At 39.9% G+C, this 22,073-nt stretch overlaps 1 protein-coding gene across 1 annotated transcript; it reads left to right on the forward strand.

Annotated features, from left to right (window-relative positions):
• Window positions 1–67: 67 nt before the first annotated feature.
• On the forward strand, window positions 68–16,460 carry LOC103477768 (uncharacterized). Its single transcript, XM_008431068.2, has 9 exons — window positions 68–218; window positions 409–463; window positions 6,522–6,872; window positions 7,855–8,121; window positions 10,202–10,489; window positions 10,804–10,917; window positions 11,023–11,084; window positions 11,234–13,126; window positions 14,414–16,460. Exons 2-9 carry the CDS (start codon window positions 427–429, stop codon window positions 14,441–14,443), a joined length of 3,042 nt encoding a protein of 1,013 aa, XP_008429290.1. The 5' UTR covers window positions 68–218; window positions 409–426; the 3' UTR covers window positions 14,444–16,460.
• Window positions 16,461–22,073: the final 5,613 nt, after the last annotated feature.

Below are 22,073 nucleotides of genomic sequence, written 5' to 3' on the forward strand. Positions count from 1 at the left end.
CTAATAAAACTTAAACGCACCGTCTGTTAACTGCATGGGTTTCCCAGGAACGCTTTCACTTTCAGTTACGTAAATGTGTCCTGGTCCTTTAAGACACAGGTGTGACTCGGCGGTGACAGGTGAAGCAGACACAGGAAGTTGTCACATTAGGAGGCAAGCAATACATTTGAAGCCGCATCGGTGTAAAAACAACATGAGGAAAGGACGAAAGCATTTTGGTAAGAGTTATACAGCCATTTATAGGCTCGTCTAAATTTTAAAGACGCTGTTTGTGTTGTGTTGAAAACAAAGCAGAATTTGTGAATACATTAGATTTCTCCAATTGTATTTTGTGTTCAAATGACTGCTAAACCTTTAAAAACGCAAACGTTTGCATTTAAGGTAGTTTTGTTTGTTATTTGACCACAGACTGGCCTGACTGACGAAATGAAACGCTGGCTCTCCATCAGTCTGTCTCTGGCAGGTAAAAATCATTTGCTGCATCGGTTTTTTTCTCTTCTTCCTGTTGTATCCATCGAAGTCTCTGAGTAGTTTCGGTAGAGTGTTTACAGTGGAAAAAAAATAAAATAAAAATACACTGAACAAGTGAGGGTTGGACCGCTGAAATATTCCAGACACGTAAATAAAACAGTCGCGGTTCTCGCTCCCAAACCTGCGCGGCTACATTCTTATCTGTGAACCAACCAGTGATGGACGTGATGCCTTTAGGGGGTCAATTACTGGCTCTAAAATCAAATTTCAACGTAGAAATATGTCATCATCGATTTGCAGGGAAACAATTGGTAATTTAAGATGTACAGACATTTTAAAACACAGTAATTACTACTTGTTCTTGGTAAGTTGCCTAGGACAATTAATCATATATAGGAAGTGTTCTTTATGACACTTCTCTTGACTTTCCCCAACTTTCACAATGATTGACTCTCCTAGGTATTCCCTGGCAATGATGTACTAAAAGCTTTAAACTAATTAAATATTTTATTGCAGTAGTGTAAATTATTACTATGGAAAGTTTGATATAAAACAAACTTTTATTCTAACTTACAGTTTTTTGTTGGGAGAAAAATATCCCACATTAAGGCATATTTGTTTAAACAAAATCACACCGCAATCGTTTCACTTTTAGATAAGTTGTATTTCTTAAGGCTGAAGCACACTTGGAGAAGGACCTTTTAACTATTTTCTTTTTTTGGCACAATCGCTCGAGATCAGGGGTCTCTTATACTCTCTACTCTTCATCTCACATTGTTGGTCTGCTGCATAAATGAGATTTTGTACTTTATGTTTGTGATGGTAGACATGTCTTTGTTCTATTTGGAGAACACTTTAGTCAAATAGGGGTACTCCAGTCCTTGACACCTACGGGCCTGCAACTTTGATGTTGGTCTGATTGATATTATTTCTTATAAAAATCGACACCTAATTGCCCCACTTCAAGAGCGTGTTCTCTTGTCAAAGGCTCGGTCAAATGGTGGATAGTCGCGCTGGGATGAAAATCAACACCTCTAAACCTCAAACCATGGTCTTGAGTAGAAAAAGGGTAGAGTACTTTCTCTGAGTTGAGAATGAGGATCCTACCCCACGTGGAGGAGTTTATCATAGGGTCTTGTGAATGAATGAGCGGAAAAATACTGCAGGAGGTCGATAAGTGGATTGGTAGGCCATCTGCAGGAGAACTGAATGGAGAAACCCCCAATAAAAAAACAAAGTGATGTTAAATTAAAAGAGAAAAAGAGCTAACTACTTTTCAGCTACATCTCTAAGCCCTGTAAGCTAAAATTGTGCCACCTTAAGTGTCTGTTTAGTTATAAATAATTATTCAACATGAGAAATGGGTGTTAAGAAATAATTAAAGTTTACATAATTATGCTAAAACACTTGCTACGTGCATGAAATCATTCTTTCTCCCTAATGTGTAAAACAAATGGGACCCTTTGACTGTTTTGTGCATTAAATTAAATCCAAACTCATCTTAAGAAAATTAATTGTATTGAAATTTTTAGACAAGTGGTGCAATAGTACGGATTAGGGAAACGATTGGGAGAAATTATTAGGAGGAAAATAAGCTGGCTTTTTTTTGTTCCGCCAAAGTAGTGGTAGTATATTTTAACTGCTGTGTTTTATGTTTGTGAACCAAGAAAATGCAAAACAAACAAAAAAAAAGTATATCAACAAATATCACCTTTTAAGTGTCTGCAGTAAGATGAGCAAAGAAAATTATCTCTAGGAATGTAAATTATATTTTAATTTGTTCATTAGCTAAGGGATGTTGTTCATGCATGACAGATAATAATTGAAGTAATCATTAGCAACATTTTCAAATGATTAAATACACAGTTGGCTGTTGTCTAAAGATCCCACGAAACAGCCATCCAAGCAGAAATGTCTACACAGTTGAATTTTCCTTCTAAATCTCTGCTGTGCCTCTGACACGTGGTTTTCTGGATGAATCAGAGATATAAACCTTTGGACAAACACAAAAACAATTGTTCAAGCTGAAGAGATCGATGGTCGGGATAAAATTTCTTTCTCTTTGGATCAACACAGAAAAACCTTAAGCTCAGCAACAACATATCACATTGGTTCTTTCTGTGATATAAAGTCTGCTTTATTTTAATCAACAGCAGTTGACAACCTGGCCTACAACCCAAGGGTTACATTTCAAGTTAGATTGAAAATGAACATATACACTTTTTTCCTTAATTTTACCCAACTATTAATTAGCCTTCTGGTATTTGTGAAAAGATTTCCCTTGAACGCAGCAATAAACTGCGACATCACTCATGGGTGTTGTTCTCATGACTCATTAGACTTTGAAAATGCAACAAAAGGTTGAAGCATTTAACCCTTTTGTTTATAACTCTTAAGTCAAGTAACTGAGGTTTGCTGTATTTTCTTTTCTCCTTCTGTAAAGGTTGTGCAATAAAAGTCCAGTGAGACCGGTCATGTAGTGGACAGAGGTCTATTAGATGGTTTTATGTGCCAGCAAAATGGCACCACTGGTTCAGGTGACTCTTTCCAGCCTGAACATGCGATACCGTACAACAATAAATCTTTAAGAAACATAAAATGTATTCAGTTTATTGTTTCACAGAACATAATCCCCTAAACATTGACAAACTGTTTAAAGTACCTCGCAAAAGGATTCACATCTCTTAAACCTTTTCACATTTTTACTTGCATATATTTACTGAGATTGTATGTAGTGGAGCAACAGAAAGAAGTACATCATTTCAATTTAAAGAAAAAGGAAAGATGGTTTTTAACTAAAACTGAAATGTAAACCATGACATGCCTTTGATTTTCCCTGAGTCTGTTCTCTGCTGCTACTGCGGGAAGACGGGTTTGGATGCGTCTCTCTACCACCTTTGCACTTCAAGTGACTGAAAAATAGGTCAATCTCAGACAGACTGAATAGAAGAGAAGTTTTTCAGTCTTGCCAAAGATTGTGACACAGCTTAGTTCTGGCTGCATATTTAGTCTCTTTGTTCTAGAAGGTGAACTTCTGGCCAAGCCTCAAGTCTTTTCCAGCGTTTCAACAGGCTTTCTACCTGGATTACCCTGCATTTAGCTCAGTCCATTCACTCAGCCGCGCTGAAGAAAAGCATACCAACAGCATGATGCTGTTTCATATCGTATTTTAGGATTAAAGACCGGAAGACTCTGTTTACTAATTGGGTGACTTCTGTTTACTAAATGGTTGCATTGGAGTGGTATCAAAGGGGCATAAAAAGTATTGTGCACTTCACAGGTTATGCTTTGTTCCTTTTCTCTCCACTAAAAAATAATGTATTACTTTGTACTGACATATTAATTTAATTTTCTGTGAAATACAGACAGGTTTGTTGATGTATCATTACTTTTGTAACATGGTTGCACCAGTTGCTGTGCTCTTCTCTGGGGTTTTTCCTCTCTGCATGAATTGGCAAACTGAGTTTGTACCGAAGCTCATTTCAGGTTGTAGAGGCCTGTTTATTTTTTTTTGTCTGTCACAACTCTTATGCAAGTAAAGTTTGTTTCATCTCTATTTGGCATCAACATGTGGTGAAAGTCATTTTCAAGCTTTGGCAGAATTTTCAGGCTTATTTTTTGCATCAAATCCCACATTGGCTGTGGCTCAAAATACTGTGATCACACTGTGAATTCAACTTGGTACATTTACTTTGCGGGAGTTGTCTTTGAAAGTTTTAGCTTTTGATCCACATACAAAACACTTGACAGTGCACTCATTGCACTCAAGCCCTTTAACCTCCAGTATTGTTACTGAAGTGCTCTACCGAGCAACATAATGTAAGTGGAACCAAATGGGTGGCAATGTTGCGGTCTGCGTGATTTGCAGTGCTACTACTTCTCCACACATTGCATGACGCACATAGAACCTTTTTGTCACAAGCTTACAGTGTCCTCAACATGGCTTGTGGTAAGGAAATGGATCTGGTTCTAGCTTTCTTTCAACATGTTTGTGGTTGAAGCATGATTTCTTCATTCGCATCTTAATTCTGCTATTAAATATGGAGAAGGGCAACGTATTATGTTTAAAAAGCGATTATTTGCGACATAGGTGACAATTCTAATATCTATCCGTTTTCTTGCCAAGGAGGATAGAAACATATGGTTCTCAGATTAAGGTATAAGTCTAAAAATAGAAGCTAGTTGTTTAGCTGTGAATCACAATCCAGACAAACAAGATGGTCAAAGAATGAGGAAGGAAAGATGGCACACCTATGTGTCTACAGCTTTCACAACTCAAACTGACTCTTCAGCATAGTAAAAAGATATGTTCAAGTTGTATTAGAAATTTAAAAATATATTTTTATGCAATACTTAATCCAAAATTTAAAGCATAATCTTACTGCTTTTATTTAAAACAGAAAAGCAACAATATTCCTGCTTCTGCACACCGTCTTAATACAATTATGTTTTCTGTAATATCAATTTGCTATGTTGATTTTGAGGAATAGATTTAATAAAAATATAAACACTTCAGTAGTAGCTTACCTTTTTATATCTATATCTTACCTTAGCAACTACTTTTTAGACTCCTATTCTTTCAAACCAGAAAAGGAATAAGACCAGAGGATATTTACTTATTCTTATCTAGCAACCCTGAATAGGAGTATCTAGTTTATTTACTTTGGATAAACATTATTAGCTTTTTCTTCTTTTGCGCTTTCCTTTGATTTGTTATTTTGTTTGTATTTCCTTTTAATTCCTGTAAAGCACTTTGTATTGCCTTGTTGCTGAAAATGTGCTATGTAAATAAAATTACCTTTACGTTTACCTTTTTGCTCTTCTCCTTTTAAAGACTAACACAGGCCACCAAGCTGTTATTAGATGGTTAATTAGCTGACGATCTGCATTGTAGCTACTCTGCAGTAAGCTGCTAGTTTTTTGACAGCTTAATAAATAAAGCATGCTGTGCTTCCTGTGAGAGGAATGTTTTGCTGCTTTCTCAGTCAGCTAACCAACAGTGAGCAACTCAAGGTGGGATAAGGGGCAGTGCTGCATCACGCCTCAAACAGCCAGAGAAAACTCTGGAGGATGTGACACTTTCTCCTGCATTTCATTGAGAGGACTTTAAAACCACAGGAGTGTTATGACAACATTTTATTTATACCTCAAATGGAGCCAGACCTACTGCTTGTGAAGATGAGTAAAAAGCTTTAAAAGCAATATTTTGTCGTTTCAGAAGGATAATCAGTCGGTATTCTTTAAATCCCCACTGAATAAGGTATCAATTTTGCTCGTCTAACAGACCACTTCCAAAATTATAGGTACCTTAGGCAATTATTGTTAACTTAAATGGAACTGGAGCATTTGTTTAAAAATGCATTATTGATTTTTATGTTTAACTCTAGGAATGTAAGTATTTGTTAGTAACCACTTTTTATGTGTTGTAAATATAACATTATACAGGGGGCCATTTTCTTAGCTACTCTTCAAAATTGAAAGAACAAGAAAAGATTACATTTGCATTTTATAGCTCTCAATATGTTAATTGAGCAGGTTAGAAAAATTAAAAACCATGACAAGCAAGGTTGGACAAGCATTGAAGCTCACCTCGCCACCATGGACAGCTGCGAAGACTGAAGAAGAGGAAAAATCTCAGAAGTTTACTATTGAAACTGATACCAATTACACTGAACTAAAAGATTTTTAGTGCAGACTATGCAACCACAGTAAAAACTGTACATTTATATGTTTAATCACCAAGGGAAGAAAATAAATGTCATTCACTCTTTCACCACGTTAGAAGTCATTTAATTACAAATAGAACTTTAATGGTGAAACGGTTTATATGTTTCCTAAAGCATGCAAAAGATGGGTTTTGGTACCTTTTAATAGGTCATTTTAAAGGCTGAGTAACTTTTATGTATCCATCAGTTTGTACGTCATACGGTAATACTTCTGATGTAGCTCCACCTGGTGGTGGTTTTATTATCTACCCAAACAAAAGTCGATACCAGATCTTTTGTACTTTGCATAATTTTTTTAATGTTACTCCTTTATTTTTCTTTTAGTTCTCCTTTCTGCCAAAGTCCTGGCACAGAACCCAGTGCCAATCAACTTCATCCCAGCCCTGGTGCAGGTCCAAACAGGCAGTGAGATCGTGTTCACAGTGAAGGTTGACGCTGCTGTCTTCTCCATGTCATGGGCGTACCAAACCGGAGCTACTCTGGCTTTGTGGACCCAATCTGGCACTTCTGACAACAGCGTGCCTCAGTTCCTAGGCAGACTCTCCATCAGTACCACCCAACTTCGAATCAGAGCTGCTCAGCTGAACGACGCAGGGTTCTACACAGTGGAGGTGGTGCCCACCTCTTCCACAAACCTGGTGAAAAACTCCCAATCCGTGGAGCTGAAGGTGTTTGGTAAGAAATGAAGAAGTGGGTCGGAACAAAAATAAAGAAGGGGTGGTGTATGTGAGACAGTGTATGAGGGAGCAAAGAGAGAAGATGGAGACTTTGAGGGGGTGTGAATTAATCTGGGAGGTATAATGAAATTAGTGACCCACAGACAGTCAGGTAAGAGTATTGAAAAAGGAGGAGGGGAGGAAGCGATTGGCTACAGGCTTTATGCCAATTAAAACCCATTTGATATGCAGAACCCATGCTCTTAAATGTCTAATGTCATCTAAAAGCAGTGCTGCACATAGACAGTAGATATGTATTTGCATTCATTTATATTCAGCACTGTAATGGAGCCTGAACAGCTGAGTGTCTCTTTATTTCCACCCCACACTGAAAGGATGACACACAGTCTCACTCTCCCCTCTCGGCAATACTAGGATGGACGGGTGACCGTATTATCTGAAGCACTAAGGTCACGTTTTTCCATACCAGTCCTTGAGCTGGACTCTGAACATCCTGCTTGCTCACTTGATGCTCTTTGGAATCAGAGGCTGCTTAAATCCTTAAATATGAAATGCTCCTGCTGAGTCACACTTATGCGGATGCTCTGAGAAAGTAATTAGGGCTGTTTAGTACTGGCTCTAATGTTTTTGTTTGTTTGCTGTTGCTGCCGCGGTTCCTCTACTCTCGGTGCTCTGTCCTCTATCCATACGCCCCCTCTTGTCCCCGTCCAATTATTTAACTTAGGCAGACTGCCAGGAGGCATCTTGGCTACCACCCGCATCGTTTGCCCTCTTATTCACCATCTGTGCTTCTAGCTAAATGCTGTCCCTTCTCAGCCCTTTCTTGCTTTGATTACAACAAATTATCCTCTGCAGAAACGGCAAACTGCTCCCTATTGTTCCATAGCTCCAACTTTTGTAGTGTGCTCTCAGGCTGCAAATCTGCGTTTACTGTTCTGTTTTGTTGAGCTCTAGGTAAAATGTTTGTATTCTGTTTGCAGACCCGGTAGCTGGGGTAAGTCTGACTGTCCCTTCAGCGGCAGTGGAGGAGAAAAACGTGTCCCTGAGTTGCACGTGGACCGGTGGGACTGAAGTTACGGCCCAGTGGAAGAAAGATGGCAAAGCCATCACACCCGATTCCAGAATCACCATCTCCGGTGGCTTTTTAGTAATCAACCCAGCCAGACGTGATGATGCCGGGGAGTACTCTTGCACCGCCAGCAACAATGTCAGCGCCCAGACTTCCACAAAGAGCCTCACTGTCTACTGTGAGTTTACACTGACCAAGACAAGAGGCGGCTAATCTGCTGTGACCACAACAAATGGCAGAGGCTTATCTCCCTATCCACATTGCACTGCACGCTGCGTGCTGAATTACGCCCGGATTGCACAAGACATCCTTCCAGAAGCTCACAGTGTTGCTTCTGGCTTTGTCCTGATCACATCATTAATTCTGATACGATCCTCTTGCAGCAGAATATCTCACTGCCATTCTTATGCAATGCATCATTGTCCTTTTAGATCAGAAAAATGGTCCCTTTAACTAATAGAAAAAAAAAGGAAAAGGCTCAAAACATTTCGGGTCTGGTAGATGGAAGGCAAATAAAAATTGAGTGTCTTTATTTTACCCTGCGGTGCAAAAACAAAAAAATAATCCTTGAGAGGAATTGGTTGCAGCGAAAATATGTGATTTAACTGATCACTGAACCTTTTGCTTTCCTGCTGCCTGATTATAGCTTATAAATCTTGAAGTGCAACTAATGATCATTTTCAACCTCAATTCATTTCTTGTTTTATTTTTTTTAAATAATTGGTCAGTCTATAATTTAACAGCGAAATTGTGAAAAATGTCTTTTACCAGGTTGATGACGCCTTAGAAATCGCTTTCAGGCCAACATGATTTGCAGTGGTGCCGTCATATTTTACATGGACAGAAAGTGGTCAGTTGTTTTGTAATTCAAAGGCACATTGCAACCTTTAGTGACTATGAGGTTTATAAACACATTTGAGAGGCAGATCTCATGTCATCTGTGGATTCTGATTTTAGTTCTGCTTTAGGTTGTTGTACATGAATAAAACACACAGCGTGGAAGAAGGTGGTTTGGTCAACCAAAATGAACCTTTTACGTGCAAGGTGGTACATGCAGTGAGAATTGAGCATTGCTCATAATACTACATGCACAATAAAACATAATTTCTTGTAGCTAAGTGCAGTTCAATCCTGGAGGAAAGCCTGTTAGCGGGTACACATAGCTTCAGATTTGAGTGCAAGTTCACCTTCCATCACAAAAACAACCATAAACATAAAGTTAAATGCAGTGATTTAGAGCAAAGTATTTTTTATGGATATTATATGCTTTTATATATATTTTCAGTTTCATTTCATTTCACAATGCACCAGTTTCTATCACAGAAGATCCCAAGATAATGTGTTAAAGTTTGTGGTTCTGTTGTGATAAGGAGCGGAAAAGGTTTAAAGTGTGCTTACCATGTAGGCCACTGCTGAATTCACCAAATGAAAACATGAGAAATGTAAACATGCAAATAGTTTTCTTTGTAAAATATTCTTTAAGGAAATAAACTCCCAGGCTTACTGATAACAGTCTTGTCTAATACATGTTTTAGTACAAGAAAATAGTTCTTCTTGCTAGATAGATGTGACTTTTGTAACATATTTTGACATACTCTGGTCCTACTGTTGGTTAGACCTACCTCTTGGCTAACATTCACCCTGCATTGTGCAAAATTTATTTGTTATGCTCAGTTTGTAGACTACACATCAAGTTGAAGTATCTTTGGGAGATCTGAAACAAAAGGAAGTGAATGCCTTCAGAAAGATTTAAACACCTGTTTTTGCTTTGAAATTGTGGACAGCTGCTCACAGACTTATAATGAAAAATACTTTTCTTTCAAGATGAATCTGAGGCATGTCAGACAGTGGAAAATATGACAGGATTTGAACAATTTTTGAACACACAACACACATAGGACCTGACTTTTTTTTAGCAACAAAAAAACCCAAATAGCGTCTTCTGTCTTGGTTCCTTTCCAATATGAAGTTTTTTTTAATTTTTATGGAAATGTTCACCTTAAATCCCACAGAAAATACAGTTTTTAAATTCTGAAACAAAACACAGAGCGACCGTCTCTCGCTCATTAGCTGAGAAAGATCAAAGAGGGTTAACTGCAGTGATTAAGACTAATGAGGTAACTAAAGGCCTTAACTTACACAGCAATTCCCCCTTCAGCAGAACATGTCATTTGTCAATCACCGCTTTTTAAAGCATCACTTGGTCTTTGAATTATGTCATGTTTGGTAATAAATGTTTTGTGATCATAACCGGCCAGATGGACCCGACACCCCTGTCCTGACTGTCGACTCCCCAAAAAAATGCGTCGGTGGAGGGGACGTGTTGGTGGGCCAGGCGGTGCGTCTCACCTGCACGTCTACCTCGCTGCCCTCTGCCACGTTCTCATGGCAACGTGACGGACAGCCCGTCTCATCCGGGGCTCAAGACAGCGGGGTGCTCAGTCTCCAGACCTTCTCGACTAATGAGAGCGGCCGGTACGTGTGCACGGCCACAAACGGCGTCACCAGGGGCACGTCGACACAGAGCTACAACTTGGCAGTTGTGGGTGAGTTATGGTGAATGTTTGCCTCTGTGACCGATGATGGTCTCGGTTGGTTTTAGGAGTTGCTGCTGTATCCGTCTTTGCGACAGGAGAGGGACAGGGAGCATCCTGGGAGATTGATCTAGTGAGATTGTGGTCAAAGTCGTTCAGTGACTCAGCTCTCTCCTTTTGGGCCTTTTCTACTGTCGCTTCCTTCCTGTAGTTACTTCCTCATCCCTTTGTTCTTTCTTCCTTCCATCCTCTCTCTTGTCTGTCTGAGCTCCAGAATCATTACCTTTATTAATACACCCTCTACGACTCCCTTCTCTCTGTTTCAGATGTTTGTTTTGATGGAGGGGAAGTTGCAGGGATTGTGATCGGCGCTTTCCTGGGCCTCCTAATCATTGTGCTTCTTATTTTGTTCCTCGTTGTTTTTGTGCGAAGGAGAAGAGGTAAGTCTGAGGTCAAACAGGCGTCGTAATTTTTTTTATGCTCATTTCTAATGTGACAGTAATTTTCTTGCCCTGAGATGTCAATTTATTCTTTTGTTATTACAGAACGGGAACAACGAAGAAATGCTGTGTTTGCTCCGAAGACAGATCCAATTCAAAGACCTCTTGTAAGCCACCACAAAGTTTACACATGATTCACTATTGATTTTGTCTTTATTCTGTCGTTACGATGCCGCTGAAGGCCCCTTCACAAATAGACCCTATCTTTCTTTTGCTCTCTCTTCCATGCCCTCATTTATCACCTGCTCACTTCAAGCCTCCAGATCCTCAAACTAATGGTGTATGGAATTTGGACCAAGGTCTCCAGCCTCCGCTCCATCAGACGAACAGGCAAGCAAGCCAACCTGAGCGCTTAATCACCAACAACCTTGAAACCCAGGCAAGCCCACAGGCGCAGACTCTGAACAGGCAGCGTGACTTTGACGTTCAGCAAAATGATAGCCTCACTCGCACAAACCAACTTCCGCAAAATCTTACCTCATACCCAAACGATGGCTTTGACAATCCAGCTTTCACACACATGGATTCTCAGAATGTAAACGCGGCTTCGAACATGCAGCAGCAACAGCAGCAGCAAAATCCAAACGTTCTGATTCAGGCTATACCTGGGCAGGGTGGCAATCAGCCTCCAGCAGTTCAAGTCAGCCTCAATACACAGCCGAACTCTAATAATCCAAACAACAATGCTCACATACCCACTATTAATGTCAACCTCAACTCTTATCCAGGCAATGGCCAACAGGCTCTGCAAGAAAGTTCTTCTCCTCCAAGTAATCAAGGCTTTAATGGTGTTCCACAAATACAAAACAACTTCAGAGACATGAGGCGGTTAGATGCTGCAACTCAAGGAGGACGATCCTATCCAAGTAACCACAGACTAAATGGTCATGTTAATCCAGCTTTTCAAGATGAAGCTGGATTTATTCCAACTGGATACACACATTTTAATAACAATCTGACTTCCCAGCGAAATGAAAACACACAGACCTATCAGCAGGAGCCAGAGCCTCATAGAAGGCCAGACAGAGAGTCAAGACAACACGAGTCAACACCGAGGTCCAGGCAGAGACAGACCCCATGGGACCTTCTCAGAGGAACGCCAGCATACCCCAGCGGAACGCCCCAAAGAGCACAAATGCAAGCTGAAGCTGATTCAGATTACAGTGCAGAGTACACCGTCCGTCCTCCCGTACGAGAGGGACGGACACTAAACAGACTGCCGCCTCAGAGCCAAGCCGATACGCGGCGTAGAACTCCTCCGAGGCGCGATCCACCCTCAGAGGACAGTCGAACACAGACCTATCATGCTGCTGATCATCCTCCAAATGCTAATAATGTTACGCTCCCCGAGCGCTCACACCACACACAGAGAAACCCCCGTGCAGACAGGGAAAGGTCTCCGCGAGACATCAGAGGTAGCCAGACTGCCCTCAGGCAGGAAACTACTCACAGCAATAACCCCCAGGCATCGCCTCTCATGAGCCAGCAGGCCTCTGCAGGCCACGCTGTTGTGTTGCAAGGACCCGCCGCACAACAGGGACTTGCTCCATCGCAGGGCACAGATACGAGAGCTTTGGCTGATCCTAATCACCTTCAGCAGCCCCACACAGCACAACAAAACATAGCTGCTGCAGCCCAAACACGGCGAGGTCAGACACAGCCTGTTACGCCTGGTGCCATCCAGCCGCGTCAGGGGGGTGCCGATCCAGTCCCAGTGCCTCCTGCCCAGCACAATCCCAGTAACCTAACCCAGGCTGCAGTGAGAACCCACACTGAGAGGGCTCAAGTATTTAAAAATCGGAGAGAGCAAACTCAGGCGGCCCTGATCCACTCTGGCACAGTGCAGACTCAAGCGCCTGCTGCTGGAGGTCAACAGCCACCTCCGCCTCCTCCTCCTATCCCTCTGGCACAGTTTCAAGCCCTTCCCAAGACACACACCCAACACAAATCCCCAACAAGGATTCCACAGCCCCTCAGACAGAACGTGCCAGCAGCTCAGCGGCAGCACGGTGCGCCTCGCCACACCACCACGATGCCTCGCAACCATCACCATCACCATCATCCTGGCCACGCGCAGGCAGGCGCACACCGGCACGGCCATGTGCACGCTCACGACCACAGGCGCCCCGCCAATGTCGCTGCGTGGCAGGTGAGTATCCATAAAGATGGCAGGCAGCAGATGCCATATGGTTAATGATCGTATTATTTTCTCCAGCATGTGGTCCTCTCTCAGATGTGCACCTATAGCAAATGCTTGCTGTGTTTGTGAGTTATTATTAGCTCATTTTCATTCTTCCCAGCAGTTTGTGTTTTTCTCTATTCTGTTTATCTTTTTCTGCATATATGAAATCATCTGTTAGCTTGCAGTGCTTTGCAAAAGTATAAATCTTTTACATGTCAATTTTGTCACATTCTAATCACAAAATTCAGTTTATTGTATATGTACAATAAACTGCAGTAGATCAATACAGTGTAGCTACAGTTGTAAACTAGAAACAAAAACTTGTGATTTTGTTAATATTTTACAAATGAAAGGTTTGGCATGTACCCATTTGGGCTATGTCTCAGCCAGCTTTGCACTTTAAGAGACAAAACATTTGACCTCTTCTCCTTTGCAAAATAACTTTTGTTCACACAAACGGATGCTCTGTCAGATATGACTGAGATCTATGTGTGAACAAAATGTTCTTGCCACTGATTTTCAATAGTACTTAGATCTGGACTTTGACTAGACCCTTCCAACAAATGAGTATGCTTTGATCTAATCTGCTGGGAGCTGAATCTCTTCCCCAGTTTCATCTTGTGCAGACTCTCACTATGTTTCGTTTATGTTTATTTTCTGATTTGTTTTTTCTGAAAAAGAAAAAAAAAATCTTCCACGTTTGCTGTTTCCGCTGAAAGATTTGTGGCTAGCTTTAAACAGGACTTCTTGTGGTTTTATTTGAACAGTAGCGTTTTCCAGCCACTTTTTCCATAGAAGTCAGTTTTGAGGACTGTAAAAAACATAATAAATTCTTACACCTAAGCTGTGGATCTTCGTGGTTCATCCAGAGTCACCATGCACATATTGGCTGATAATTAATGCATTGGGTGCATTGTATTTTTTTAAAGGTACTAAAGGTGGCACTACACTTTTCAGAATTTTATTTGTAAAACATCTTGACATGAAACATGAATTTTTTTCTCTTATTTATGCTCTGCTCAATAAAACACACTGAAATGTTTGGTTGTAATGTGACAAAATGTACAAAAATACAGTAGAATACAGTATGAATACTTTTGCAGGGCCCTATATGTCTTTTCAGTATCGTCTTCACACCTACAAAACTGTCCTTACTCCTTTGTGTTTGTGAGACTAGTTTATCATAGTAGCTGTGTGACTGCTGCTTCCTCTGCATGACATGTTGCCAATGAGGGCCTTGTTGTGTCTTTCCAGCAACAAGCCCACAGAGGAAGACCAAGATGATGACAGATGTCAGCAGACGAGGCTCTACAACTATCCCGCATGCGCTGTCACAAACAAACAGCTGACAGACGTGATCTAATATTCCGCCAAGCAGGACCGACTCCGCAGAGTCTGCTTTCCAAAAAGGCTGTCATTCTCTGAAAGCCGGTGCAACCTCTGCGAAAGGAGTGAACACACCACCCATGGGGATATTAAGCTTTCAGTATTTCCTTTAAAAGAAATGTGCAACCTTTGAGAATTTACGAAATCAGATTATCTGAACGATGCTTAAGTTCCAACTAAAAAGTGGCACTAACAGGGCAGCTCACTGTTCCACGGACCCGGATGTTTTGTTTCTGGTTTGACTCTCAACTTGCTGCTCGTATATCAAAATTTGCCCAGAGTCTGCTCAAAGAAAAGTTTAATGATCAATGGCTCCTGACCATGTTCGCATCCTACCATCCATTCATCAACACAACTAAATAACACACCTGTGATAAATTGCACGAGAAGCACTTGCATGAATATCTGTGAACACCTGAGCTAGCAGTGACAGACGATAAATGGAAAAGGGACCCCGGTGGAAGACGGACTCGGCTGCCGGTAGTGGTGACAGTTATGAAAGAAGAAATTAGCAGTAGGGGTGGTCTTGACTCGCACTGAGCTATTTATTTTGTGCCTTCTGTTAGCGGATGCCTCTTCTGACACTTCTCAATTAAGAGGATTCGCCTCACTGGTGCTCGGAAATAACGCTCAGCTTCACAAGAAGGGGGATCCCGTGAACGGATGGGCGCTTATTAATTAAATGCTTTTATGTGACTTAAATGGCTCGGAAAATAATCGCACTGAACCATGAATGGGGTCAGCACAAAGACCTGAAACTGTCCTGCGTTTCTGCTGGAAAAAGCAGAGTTGTCATTTTACTGGGTCATGTACATATTTTTCTTTTACTGTTTATGTATTTATTGATTTATAATGGCTATATTTTCTAAGCTAAATGGTGTCTTTGTAGATTGGCAATTTGGAATAATACCACCTTCCACAGCAGAAGAATTATAAACTGCGGTGTGCATGTCTAAAGCTGCAGCTCCAGTTTATTTGCAGAAAGTACTCAAATGTGTTGTTTTGCTCTTGAGGAAGTGAGCTCTCTCAAGTAGTCAGGAGCAGTCAGTGTTTTACTTGCTGTTGACGGCTGTCTGAATTGTCTCAGACTGGCATTAATTTTCAGAAGAGACTCAATCACACAGCTAATCACAGTAGGCCACAAATTAAAGAGGATCTTAAACAAATTGTATAGCAGTGATGGTGAATGCTATGCTCACTTTCATCACCTTTGTTAGTAATTCTCTATTAGATCCAAGGTGTGGATTAAGACCCCTAGGAAGCTGTATGGCTACGTTTTTTGTGACATATTTTTAAAACCAGCCCCATATGTGGGTTCAAAGCTTGCAAAACTGTAGTGTATGTCATGTGCATTGCTTTAATGATCTAACAACTCTGGGTTGCCTCTACAAAACATTTCTAACGTTAGCAATGAGAGTCAAAGTGGAAGAGAGACTGTGTTAGCTGCTGCTTCCTGTCAGTGTCTGTCCTGGGGAAAGCAGCTGAAATACTAGTTATTCAATATTTCGACATTCAAAGCAGGTTTATGAAGCTGAAGAACACGTTTTTCTATATTTTTCCCACTTGTAGAGTCTTCAAGAAGAAGTAAGATAGAGTAAAAATGCTATCACAAGCTAATCACTTCAGCAAACTAAGCCACATGAGCCAAATATGTCTGCAGAAACAAAATGGTATTCTGCAGAAACCACAAGTTTGACTAAATGTGTCATAGTCAAACAAATGTTTGTTGCCTTATTGTAAACACCACTGATGAGTGAGTTAAGTGGGACATGCACAATACTTATGCGGACCCTATAATACTGATGAAATTTAACATTCTGTTTTACTGCACTATGGATCTACTGAGCTTCCAAGCATAAACATGGCACAAATTTTAATGGATTATTTGGTTGGAACTGTTCAGAAAAAAAATAATTTTCCTAAATACCTCATGTCTGGATCAGGAACAAAACCTAATGCAAGATGACTGTTTACAAAAAAAAAGTATGTGCTTATTTACACCAACTCTGTATTTGGCCAGAGAAGCTGCATGATAAAAATGTAATTGGATGGATTTTAAAATCGCATGGTTTTGTAACACCAGTGTTAAATAGAGAATTATTAACAGACTGCAGACAGACATGCAACAATGTAAATACCTTCTGCTATTTACATAGTGAAGATAATGTAGAAGTTTATAAAATAGTGCAGATGAATAAGATGTGCTATTGAGCTGGCTGAGCTTTTCAGTGCAGGTAAAATGGTGGCTGCTCATGATTACTACTTAATTTTTCACTACTTTAAAAAAGGTTTTACCCCTACTGTATCTCAGTTAGACTAGATTTACAGATCACAAGACCAAAAAACACAAGGCCAAAGGTGTCTTATATTTTTCGAAATAATTTTTCACTGGCTTTGCAAAAGATGTGAGTAAAAATTAGCCCAAAGGACGTTAATATCTTAATTTTAAAGAAACATCACTAATATGCCAGGTATTCACTTAATCACTGCCTTATAATGTATGATTAGCCTCATAAATGATACTCATAACCAGATCATACAGTTTGTAATGCCACAGTTGCCTTATTTTTTAATTTTTTGTGGGGGGGTTGTACATTGCTTTGGGTTTTTGAGATATCTGTTTTTAATAAAGATTTTTGTTACTGGTGTCTCCATATAGGTGCTATGGATTTCAAGGAATTACTGTCATCACAGTGGAGTCTCTCATCTCTCCTATTCACAAGAGATTTGCACTTGCAAAAATATTTTATTTAGCTCTTTCCAAAGGGAATTCAACCTGCCAAACATGATATTCTTTTCATTTTCTGCACAAAAAAAACATAAAATAAAATCTCCTCAAGCATGCAGACAAGAAGTCAGTCCACAAACCACCTATTTATTCTGAAGCTCCTCTGAATCACAGAGCTGTCTGCAGCCAGAGTGTATTTCTGCTCACTGTGTGTTCATAGTGATAATTATTCATGGTGCTTGTGTACACAGAGCGCTTGTTCAGATGAATCTTCCTCCTTCGTCTCGTCGTGGAGGTGCAGAGCGTGCGTTTGAATCACGGCTCCATCCGTCTCCCAATCCCCGGCTCCCACTTTTACGTCACCTCTGATGAAAAGTCCTGCTGCTCACTATCGGAGACACTTCACGGTATACTAGCACTGTAATGAGTGAAGATGGAGTGCGTTTGAGTACCTGCACTAGAATAGCTTGGAGCGTTGCCTGCCGGTTCCAGACGAAAGCGGTGATTTATGAAAAGTTTGCTGCAGTTTTACAAATGAAGCCCTTTGTATAATATCCTGTGCTGACTGTCTTTGGAGTGAAGGCTGTTGTTTATGGCCTAAACAATTCAAATGAAATTGCAAGACATTTTGTTGTGAAAAACAACACGGTAAACCTCAGAACCTTATGTGTCGACCTTCTCTGGGGCAATTTGCATGCAAATTTGCTCATGTTGCCCCAGTGCACTGATTTGCTGTGATTTACTCTGACAGCCACAAGTATAGTAAATGTTTACGGATCCCTCTGGAGATAGAAATTAAAGGGAAACATAACTCAAGTACTGTGTAGCAAAATAGGGCTTTTTTTTTGTATCAATGGATTCTGTTTTTTTGTGTGCGTCAAGTGGCAAACATTCGCTACTCAAGTGTGAATAACACCAATGCTGAAGGACCTCAAAAGACAGCAGTGAAAATATTTTAATACTGCGAGACGTCTGCTAAAACCCTCAACTAAAATTAATTTGAAATCACCTCAGCTCTACAGGAGAACACATGTATAAAAATCGGAAGCGATTTTGTAGCTTGGAAACGGTGTAGAAGCAAGAATAAAGCCAACATTGAATTAATTCTCATTTATAATTCAACGCCATGAATTGGCAAAACCAAGATATTTATTTGTGTCAGTGATTGTGGGGATTTTCTTCAACATATGAAATGTTTTTTTTTTATATAATCCTTTTTTTATTATTAAAGAAATGCAATATTTAAATATACTGCATATTTGGTTGTCACTCTGTTGCTCTTGTTCAGTTGCATATTGACACAAGCAGCAAATCAGCCAGTCATATCACATCGACTCAAAACAGTCGGGTGTCTAAATGCGATGGAGACGAGTTGCTGAAGTTCAAACTGAGCATCAGAATGAGGAAGAAAGGGGATTTAAGTGACTTTTAACATTGTTGCCAGACAGGCTGGTCGGAGTATTTCAGCAACTGCTGAGCTTGTGGGATTTACACGCACATCCATCTCTGAGGTTCACAGAAAAAAAAGTGCAATGTCTTAAAGATGCCAGAGAAGAATGGTGAGACTGGTTTGAGTTAATAAAAAGGCTGCAGTATCTGGAAAGAAAGCACTACTTCTGGGTTTGCACTATTTTACCTTTTTTTTTTTTATTCACAACTGTCATAATTCTTTGCACCACAGATTAAACGTGTTGGAATCATTTCCGCAAAAGATTTTCATCCATATTGACATGATAGCATCACACAGTTTCAGTAGGTTTCTCAGCTGCTCTTCCTTGATGCAAATCTCTGATTGTGCTTTTTTTTTTTTTGCTTTAATCTCCAACCAGTCTGTGCATTCTCCCCTGACGGCTAAAAAAAGCATTTTGTGTCGCTCGCAGACTATTTCCTCCTGTTTGAATGTTCTCATTTAATTCAAGAGATGGTTGCAGGTTGGAGTCGGCCAACAGCGACGCCACTTTCGAAGGCAACTACATCCTCTGTCTTTAACATACTATTTTTTGTGTCTAAAATGTATCTAAAAACAATTAAGTTTTTTGTATGCCCCATTTTTTAGGGATTCTACTAGAAAACAAACTTCAGTCATAATTTTGATATATAGTAAAAGAGTAGGATAAAATAGCCCTCATAAGCTCGTGTCTTACTGGAATATTTTTTAAGATAACTTAATTTTTGATTTACCTTTGAGAAAAGTCAAGAAAACCAAAGGAAGCCATCACCACTGGAGCTGCTCCATTTATTCTTCCATTTTGGTTGGCCTTTGGCCAGAAAGATAAGTCTGTGCTGCTTATAGGCTATAAATTGTTCTGTATGAAAGTCTCCACAGTGAAACTACACCCTGAAAGTGAAACAGTGACAGTTTAGGTCTCTTCACCCACCAGGGGGAGCTGTGAGAAAGTTGTCTTGACACCCATTGAGTTTCATTTAGTTCCTTATTTATCAGCATCTGGAGGCCTTGGCCATCTGTTCAACACTAAAGGTGTGCGCTGCAAGCCATAGGCAAAGTTATTTTTATCAGCAGACTGATAAAAAAAATAGAAAAAAAATTATAAAGAAAAAAGCAAGGGGAAAGAAGTGCAACAACAAAACCCTCAGTTGTCACAGGCTTGTTTAAAGGTGAACTGCTGCCTTCAGGGGAACAAATAAACCACAGTTCCTTCAAAGAGTTTTGTTTTCTATCATAATCTTTTGTTGGATCAACTGAGCGCATCGTGTTCTGTTTAATATTTTTAGCATGTTTCACTTTAGATGCAGGCAGACCGTTTTATTCCTTCTCTGCAGTAAAATAAGTCAGAAAAAAAAACGAGTACTTGTGGGATTTTTAGTGTTTTAAACTCTTTTCAGCTTTGATGAATTCTTATTTCTGCCTTGTGACGTTTTTAAAGATCTCTGAGAAGATGAAATTTAGAACTAAAAGTAGGCAATCATTTTATTTCATGTTAAATGTGCTTGACCTTGAGGCTGTCTACCACAGTGCAAAATGAATCTGCACTTACCCATCACCCCCCCACCCCCACTTCACAAGCTTCTGAAATCCTCTTCTACTAAGTATGTCAGAGAGGCCGAGTATTGTCGTCTAGAACTGAAACCGCAGAGGAGGAGAGTGCAGAAGAAACTCAGGGGGCTGAAAAAAAAAAAGCTGATTCTTCGAAGTGAGGGTGAAATGTGTATTTGCAGCAGAAACTCAATACCAGGAAAACAAACAAAAAAAAAAAAAAACTTGAGCTGACGCGTGACTCACTAAAAATATATGTGAGCCCAGAATAGCAATGCATGCGGTCTCAGAACGGTGTGCATTTAGTGAAGTGATAGAACATTAGGCGCATGCTGAGTGGACTTATGCTGCTTCTGCTCTGTTTTTAGAAGGGAATTTTATGCCTTTTAGTCAACTCTCTCTCCACTAACTTCTAAGTTGTCATGACTTACAAAAGAAATCACTCAGCGTCCAGTAAATGGAATACAGAAAACGAAACTGATGAATGATGCATTGTCATGAGTTTTTAATTTGGGTCACAGCTGATTTTATCCACCAGCCACACTGACCACATTTCACTTTTATAGCCAAAAAATAAATAAATAATAATAATGATTAAAAAAAAAATCAGAATTTAGCTCCATGAGGCTTTGCCATAACTCTGACCAATTTCTCTCTTCCTGCATATACAGTCTTCCTCACTGCATAATGTTGCCACTGCCATGTTTCACAGTAGGGATATTATGTTCAAGGTGATTCTCAGTGTTATTTTCTGTGTGTGCCACAGTGTTTTGCATGTATTTTTTCTCTTCCTACCTTAGAACTTTCTTCCACATGGTTATTTTATGTTCAAATCACTGAAGATACTGCTGTGAAGTCCGGACCTTGGACCTCACAGCAGCTCATTTTTCAGATATTGTACCTTAAAAAAAAAAAAAAGAAAATCCTTTGTTTTTTTTTCTTACCATTTTACAGTTGTGTGGTACTTTGTGTTGGCCTATCAAACAAAATCCCAATGAAATAGAAGCAGTATGCATACTTTTGCAAGGCACTACATCTGAAAGCTGAGCACAGCCCTCATAAGTATTCAATGCATAACACTACATAGAGTTTAAATATACAACCTAACCTGGAGTAGCAACAAGCGATGATCAATGCAGTACAGTGAACATATGAAAGCTGCTTGAACGAGTTTTTCCTTCTTCACTTTGTTTGAGCTGTTTCCCATCTCGTGCTCATTATTATGGGAGGAGAGGATGAAGAAGATAGAGCTCAGAGAGTTAAGGCCAGCTCTGCTCCTGTGACAGCCGGGTGGAGGTAAGGTGCAGAATATTATAGAGGAAGACTGATTAAACAAGCAAACAACCCTCTGTCCTCCAGCACTTTTACACCTGCAGCTAAAAAAAAAAAAAAAAAGAAAAAAAAAGTTAAATAAACATAATCATAGGGCTGGCAGAGGAGCTGTAAATACCCCGCGGGAAAGGTGGTTTACTCATTTATTGGCTATATTTTCATGCCTCCAACTGGATTGCTTTCTCCTCTTCCCTCATTTATGAGGGATTCATATGTTTATACTGCAAAGCAGGGCAAACGACCAAAACATGTCAAAAATATCTAAAAATCACAAATCATGACATATAGTAGTGGGCTGTCATTTCTTTTGCCACAGAAATCTGTATTCTTACTGTTTTCTGGTCTGTGGTACAGAATATTAAACATTTAGATACATTTACTGTGAAATAAATTTAGCTGGAAAAAACCCCCAATAAAAACAATATATATATATATATATATATATAAAAAAAAAAAAAATTCCCTTCTCACCC

The sequence above is a fragment of the Poecilia reticulata genome, linkage group LG16 (genome assembly GCF_000633615.1).
Source record: "Poecilia reticulata strain Guanapo linkage group LG16, Guppy_female_1.0+MT, whole genome shotgun sequence".
In the NCBI taxonomy this organism is placed as follows: Eukaryota; Metazoa; Chordata; class Actinopteri; order Cyprinodontiformes; family Poeciliidae; genus Poecilia; species Poecilia reticulata.